The 8,204-nt window shown below is 37.1% G+C and overlaps 1 protein-coding gene across 1 annotated transcript; it reads right to left on the reverse strand.

Moving 5' to 3' along the window:
* Positions 1-370: 370 nt before the first annotated feature.
* gtf3ab (general transcription factor IIIA, b) lies at positions 371-2,710 on the reverse strand. The gene is made up of 9 exons (XM_052595396.1): positions 2,294-2,710; positions 2,095-2,189; positions 1,669-1,765; positions 1,496-1,584; positions 1,341-1,414; positions 1,153-1,236; positions 846-1,078; positions 713-766; positions 371-630 (listed from the first exon to the last, which is right to left on the reverse strand). Exons 1-9 carry the CDS (start codon positions 2,408-2,410, stop codon positions 499-501), a joined length of 975 nt encoding a protein of 324 aa, XP_052451356.1. The 5' UTR covers positions 2,411-2,710; the 3' UTR covers positions 371-498.
* Positions 2,711-8,204: the final 5,494 nt, after the last annotated feature.

Consider the following 8,204-nt stretch of genomic DNA (forward strand, 5'->3'; position numbering starts at 1 on the left):
ACCTTGTGAATTTTTAAAGCCTTTTCCTTTTATATACAATGCCCGGTCACAACAGACTAGTGGGTAGAGAAGTTTTTCGGTTTCACATAATGACGATTAATGTCCTTGACAACCTCCGTAGTCCCATTTAGCCTCCTGTGGGCGAACAAACTCACTAGTCTACTTTCAGCATAGGTTTTTTGTTTTTAAAATCACTCCTGCAGTGAACAGTTTTAACTCAAACTTTCAGGGAACTTTCTGTAACTGAAGTATAAAGTGCTTCAGAGATTCGACAACTGCCCTTGACGTCAAAGTTCAAGGGTTGACTAGTTAACATGAACGGTCACTTCTTTTTCCACCATAATGATCTTTATTCACCACAAAACAAAAGTTGCAGAAGTGACCATTTATTTTGAAAAAAAAGTGATCCAAACTGAATGCGTCAAGTTGATAAACTGAACAAAACTTAAGTATGGGACAAAGGGTACGGTTCCATCAAAAAAAAAAAAAAAAAAAAATTTAAGGCAATGGCGTATTTGAAGCGGTCTTGTTCAAGGACACATTTTGCAGACGCTTCGATAGTTGAGCAGCATCCGACAACTTCGTTTTGGATGGAGTCGTCTTACACTTACGCTGCTTGACTTTTGGCTTCTGTAAGAGAGGATTTAGATTAGCATCTCCAATAATACATGTATTGAGACAAATACTGAAAATAACGGTCACATAAGTTTACCTGTGGTTTTGTCTTCTGAGGGTCATGGACCACAAAGTGTCTCTCCAGACTTACCTGTGAGAAAGGGAACGCAACTTTAGCAATGGGGGGGGGGCTTTATGAACTTCAAATACGGACTCAAAATAAATCTGACCTCCATAGCAAAGGCTTTACCACAGCCTGCAAAAGTGCAGGTGAAGTCATGCTTCCTTTCATGGAAGACCAGAATATGGTTCTGGAGGTTGAAGTTTGTGGTGTAGCTCTTTTCACAGCCTTCTTGAACGCATTTGAACTCACGCCGCTCCCCAGAATGAACCGACTTTTTGTGCTTCTGCAAAAACCAGGCACCGTGGAAGATCTTCTTGCATTGATCACAAGGCAGGGTTACTGTAAACAATAGGATTAAGCAAAGGAACTTTACAACTTGCATTCAAATTCAATCAAAGTGACGGAGCACATACCTCGGTGTGCAGTCTTTTTGTGCTTATGATACTCGGACCAAGTTTTTCCTTTGAAGTTACAGTACTGCTCGTCACATGGGTAACCTAACATTTAGGAGGGAAAGTTACGCATCTAAAATAAATTAGATCTCAAACTGGATTGTTTGGAGATGTGAAATCTAGGTTTCTGCCTGATGAACGCACATTACCTTCATGCCTCTTCCAGTGTCCTTTTAGAGCTTTAGAGGATGCAAATTTGTCATTGCATCCCTCAATGTCACATCTATTAGAATAAATGCACGAGTAACCGGTCATAAATAAGAGCCACCAAACAAAGCACATAAGATCTTAAAGCAACACTTACTCAAAGGGCAACTCCTCTGTATGCTCACAGGTGTGAAGTTTCCGTTGCTTCTTCTTACGGAACTCCTTTCCACAGTCTTGATAGTTGCACTACAAAATATTGCAAAGACATTTAAACAACGGAATGGATGGATAATACCACTTTGAGAAACTTCAATCATTCAAGTGACTCACCACATAACAGCTCTCGGTTTGGTGGTGAACGTGAGCAACATGGGTCCTCAAGGTGCCAGGCGTTGAAAATGCATCTGAACACCCGCTGACTGAGCAACTGTACCATTTAAAAAAAAAAAAAAAAAGAAGCACAAATTTGGCAAATTTGGCATTGTTAGGGTAAAGTATGACTACATGTAAAAACCTAGGGAGCTACCTAGCTAGACAACCTTTTGGGTTTCAACAAATACTCTCAGGGCTGCTTACTAGCTCTACAAGGAGAGAGCGTGATAGTTTTACATTCGAGTCAGAAGTGAATTGGTTGCTTGAAATTATTCAAATGAAGATTCAGATCACTTACACTTAAAGTAAATTTTTCGCCACACACTGGCATAACAATGTTACACAGAACGAGTCTTTCGTTCTGTGTAACTACTACAGACTCACAGGTAGGGTTTCTCTCCGCTGTGGCTCAGTTGATGTCGGGTGAGCTGGTAACGGGTGGAAAAGCTCTTCTCGCAGTCTCCACAAGCAAAGGGCTTCTGATGAATTATATATAAATATAAACTCTTACTCGTACTAATATGACCATTACTTGGTTATCTAGAGCCCAGACAAGATTAAGTTATTGATTGCCGTCACTCACCAGTCCCGTGTGTCTGCAGTAATGTGCTTCAAACTTCCACAACTTGGAAAACGTCGCTTTACATTCAGCGAAAGAACAAATTAAATGTTTATTCGGACGTTTAAGTCTTTCACCCATGCTAGCCGATTATTAACAGCCACTATCAGTTGTTGGCAGGTCGGTGCTCGGCCCACAACAGCGGAATTCGATTAAGCTCCATTTTATATTGAGTGGAACATACCAACTGCGCACATTGAGAACTACACAGCTGCAACTATAGCGACAAAAACAACGGCGTGAAAATATCATATTTTCTATTACCTTGAATATTATTTTTTCATGTATTATTATTATTAATAATGAAACATACACTACGAATAATTTAATGCTTTTGACTCACTAATTGTATTGTTGCGCTCTCACAAGTCGGCCTGGTCTGATTTGAATAGAGCTAACGTTACCTTTATACGTCACAGACACATGACGTCGTGTCAGGCCCTCAACGATTATGTTTTTATTATTGCTATCATTAAAAGCCATCAATCTGATATTAAATTAAATTAAATGAACAAGAATACATAAAAAACGTCGGGGGTGTATAGAAAACACATTTAAATAATACAAAATTATTAATTATTTTTTTATAGGTCGTATTGCTTCCTTTTTTACTTTATATGGTTTCAATATATATGTTTTATTTTCATATATTTTCTATTTATCATTGATTCTAAAATGGATATATGCAAATTTGTCAGAATAAAGCCTATTTCTCCTATTTCCATCTGGTTAATTTTACTAAATGAACCAGCATCACTGTTTATTTTCCATGGTGATTCACACATGGTATAACACCTGATAAACACTAAGTAACTGCTCACCTTCACAGACTTGTGATCAGGACTGAAGGTCTTTGGAAATGTCTGACAGAGATTTATGTGGATATTAAACCGTCAAGTGTCTCCATTCAAGTCTGTGTATGAATGTGTCTGTCTAGGGTGTTCAAAAGACTGCCTGGCTCCATCCATCACACGCACACGTGGAAATTACTGCCCTAATTGTGGTTTATCAGCCTCCAAGAACAGCCCGCTGATATGTTTGATTTACTGCAGTCAAGATTGCTCCTATGTGTCCCAAGGTTATCATGCTTTACTTCAAAATAGCATACTGTAAACTATTTCACATTTCCTGTTTGCTGCACTTTATCTTGCGGCAAAGGGGTGTTGTTTTTTTTCTTTCTCCAACTTGGAATTATCTGATCCAGAACTTTTGTGTATTAATTATTCACAGGGACCTTACATTTAAATTATTAAACGGTAAACGACCATTAATAACCAAAGTCCACAATAAACAGCTTAGAAATTCAAGTGGGCCCTCTATTAAAGTCATCCAGACACTTTCCATATGAAATCAAATTCAGGGGACATTCCTGCCCCATGGCCACCGTTGTGCATCTTCATTCACATCATCCGGTCTTGCATTCTCCCAACCCTCCCATGTCTGGGACTGATCAATAAAGCCGCCTCAATATCTTACTGGCCATGATCTGTCCTGATAAGCCAGCAAGCCAAACGACAAACACCAGCTCACAGCCAAAATGTCATGCCTTCAGCCTAACAATTGAGCCATGTCTTGATGATTTCACAACCTTTAGGGGATTTCAAAAAGAGTAAGAGACTGTGGTGGGAGAAGACAACAAGATGTCTAGTTGTACTATCTCTGTATGCCATGTTTGCTTGTCTCCCTAACTGAGAGAGGAAAGTTAATGTGTAACATGGGCAGTCGATATGGCTGCTGCGCTGCTTAATAGTCTAAATCTCTGAGTGTCAAACAGGTATGATTAAGGACCTCAGGACTTGCCTCTGCCCACTCTACTCCATCCCTTTTTCCTCTTTACCTCTCTTCTGTTTACTTTGTTTAATTCAATCTATGAGTCGGAAGCTTCTTTAAAAATGTAGCATGTCAAGCTTTGCTAGTAGCTACAAAAACGTAGATAAGTACAATGAAAGTACTTGATATATATAACAATTATCAATTATAGGATTTAGAATTTGATTAGAGCAGTCTTTTCTGCCACAAAAACAGTGAGGAAGCAATTGATGAATGAACAGTCGGGTATGAAACAAAATGTGACATATATGAAATAATCCCCATAACATACATAAAAATCACCCTGTAGTAGTAGACAGGTGGAGCTGGGGAAGGTGGAGAGTTTCTGAATAGTGATGGGTCTTTCTTGAATAATTCTTCCATTTTGAACAAAATAACCAATGGAAAATAACCATCATGGCAGAAACACATTTATAAACTGTAAGAAGTAAAAAGCTACAATTAGAGACTAGAAACCCAGTAACTGTAAGAGTAAATAATAAATATAATAATGATGATTATGATGATGATGATGATGGTAATTATAACTATGCACCCATTTGTAAGGAAGCGTGTAAATTAAATTCTCTATCTAATGCTGTCACGGCGCGTGATAAAAAAAAAGAACAAATGATAGGTTAAAGCCTTTTATACAGTCTATGGTTAAAGATTATGGGGCTGACACGTGATGAAAGAACGACTCAAACCCAAAGACTTGTCAGATAAGAGGTGAGGGGAACTAATCATAGACTGAAGATCCACAATGAATTAATCTTTTCAGTTTCTTATAGCATTATAGTTTTGTATTGTGTGTAGTGTGATCAACGTTTGCATAAGTACTAGTAGACATGCAAGGAAAGTAACACATAACATTTTAATAACATTTTTTTTATAAAAATGAACGAAATGACTCAGAATGAAAAAGATTTTGCATATTTAACAAGACTCATAGGACCGAGTCGGTAAAATGATCTGAACTTCCCATTGCTACTTCTGAAGTGCACTGCAACTACTACATCAAGCACTAGCCGAGTATTTGAATCCTGAGCAGCAAGCTGATTGGCTGCTGATGCAAAAAGAAACCAATGATGTCATTATATCATATTGATTTAGAACCTATCCACCTCATCTGAAGTTTCATGAAAGAACTTTAGATTCAATTCCATTATTTAAATAAAAGATTGTGGTAATGTTGTCCTGTCTTTGATATATTATTCAGACTGAATTAGCAGTGTAAAGACCCTTAAAGACCAGTGTGAAGGGCTCTTAAAGTTCTGCAAATTTTCAAGCTTTGATGTGAAGTTCCTGTCTTAGTAGCATATAGTCAGTGTTAATTCATTACTAATGAAAATTCTTCTGCCATTCTTGCATTTTCTACATCTTTGTAGTGATCAATACCAGGGCAGCATGTCACTTGTTGATTGATACTATTGATTATGACCTCTGTGAGCCCGCATCACCTTCCTCCCAATCCTTACAAATATCTAACAGCAGCATGATAGCAGAGGGAACAGGGCCAGTGGATAGGCACAGCACACAATGAGGTTATCTATTCATCCTCACACATTCTCACAGTCAGGCTATGACCTCTCAGCGTGCCTTCCTAATACTGTGGCTAATTCCCAGACCTGTGTGTCCTCTGAGGACAGAATGAATAGATCGTGCCTAAAAATGAATAAGGTCAGATTCTACCCCATACAGCTAAATCTAAATCAAGCTGTTCAACTATAATGCAGAAGTGCTGCATGCATATTGTGAAATATAAATGCAGTGAAGGATGTGCATGTGAGAACATCGTAGAATTAAGGCTGTTTCTCATACGCACCCACACAGCTGCTCCGTATCTCAGGAACTGACCCTAATTGAAGCAAATATTAGGTGAAGTACTGAGGTGGGATGAGATAACATTTGTCAGATATGCAGTCAGGCATTCAGCCACTCTGATTACACAGCACAAGTCAAGATAGAGAGAGGTGGTCCCTTCTTACACACCAAATCACACAAAGAACATCACGCACAAAAGGAGCTATTCATTTAGCAGCTATGTACATGCTCCACAAACCAGAACTGTATCAGCAAATTTGGGTATTTATGAGTGAGTGTTATGTAATTTAGTCATAATTTGACTCTTCACTTTCAATTTAAACATACATTGATTTATAGCTTATTTGGTGTTTTCACATTAGACAACCTGTTGTTTTATATTGTAATTTCGGAACAACACAACATCATATTTGCTGAATGATATCCAATATTTGTTTGTTGTTGTTGTTTTTTTTTGCTTTAGACAACCTTAAGGGCCAATTCCAAAAGTGTCTGTTTTGCTCTAAAACACTTTCTTACAAAATATGATTGTATAGAATGTTTTGCTCAACAACCATAAAGCGAAGAAGTCTTGTAATCACCAGAAAAACTGCCACAATTATATAATTCCTTTTTTTTTTGTTTTACCAGGTTACAGCTAGTTTATTTGTTCAGTTCTCACGAATTTTAAGTAATCGCTAATTTTAAAGGCTCTGACCAGGGGTGTAGTTACACTTTAAACAAAATTCCTTATTGATCTGTCTTATAATTTTGATGCCAACAGAACTAATTTATTTTTAATATACTGTCATGATCTGTGCTACAAATGGAATCAATAATTTTATAGAGTCTAATAGATATTAGATAAGATATGCAATTAAAATACCGGTATTACATCCAGTTATGTGGTTTAGCCATAGACTGTATACAGTCTAAAACAGTGTTTAGCACACGAACTCAAGGATCTCGGAATTGGGATCATTCTGTCAAGACAAGGGCTAATGCTGCCTTCTAGTGACAGCTCATGCTAACTACCATACAATTAAGTACAGTCTTTTCCGAGCATTTTGCCACATAGTAAAAATAAAGTAGAGTTCCTTCAGAAAGCGTTTTCTTATTCCACCATTTTGAAAGTGAAATCTTTTAAATAGATGTTTTCTTTGTAGTAACGTCAGATGTGAATAACCTTGAGAGATCACTACACTATGCAGGTAATCACTACACTATGCAGGTAAATTTTTACATCCAAATGTTTAGTTGTAATGACATTACTTTCACCTTCTTTTTATAACTGCACCTACAACTAAAAGCAGTTGTAGACCTGTGAACAACAGAAAACTCTGGAGCTAGTCATGAAAAGAATGGGAATTTTTTTTTTTACTTTCCTATAATCACAGTCGTTCTTTGTAACAGACTGGATATGAAGATCAGACTGTTCTTGAGCAATTCAACATAAGGCCACCTACAACACTTTAGAAATGTAAAGAGCTATTTCGCAGTGAGACGGGTTCATTACAGCCACATTTTTTTGCTGTACTTATTTTAGGCTGTGTGAAAGAGCAACTTAAAGGAAGCCAGTCCAGAGAAAGGATTTAATACACAAAACAGCTTTATAATTTTATAGATTTCTTTGGTCTTTAAACGAAAGCTGGGAACTTTCAGTAAACTATTTGATCACTCGATGTTTGACATGAACCACATTCAGTACAAATCCTTGGTAAGCATCATATTCTCCTCTAAAGCAAGAGAAACTGGAAAGCTTGTTGCTACCCATAGAAAAGTTAAAAGACCGTTCTACTACTGGAATATAAATTTAACAGAACGGGCTGCGGCTAGCCATATTTTTAAACCAAAATCTTTCTGGAGGGAAGAAAAAGTACCATTCGACAGGACAGATTGAAATTACTTCAACAAAACTAGGGTTTTCAATCAAATATGCAACATAATAGTGTGAGCAGCAATTAGAAGTCAAATGTTTGAACAACACTTACATCCTGAGCTGTGAACTGAAAATTATAACTAAAAATATGAAAAGCATATGCACCTAGTTCTATAATAGCTTTATCACAAGTAAATGGACTAAAGCAACAACTGTTTATTGACATGTTTCCTATAGTACTCCTATGGCACATCACTGTCAATTTACAACAATTATATAAAATATATAATATATAGTATTAACAATACTCCACACACAGCTCATATTCATTCACAATATAAGCACAATTGAACAAAGGATGAAGAAAGAGTTCCAAACTAACAG

Source organism: Carassius gibelio, chromosome B24 (assembly GCF_023724105.1).
Source record: "Carassius gibelio isolate Cgi1373 ecotype wild population from Czech Republic chromosome B24, carGib1.2-hapl.c, whole genome shotgun sequence".
NCBI classification, from domain to species: domain Eukaryota; kingdom Metazoa; phylum Chordata; class Actinopteri; order Cypriniformes; family Cyprinidae; genus Carassius; species Carassius gibelio.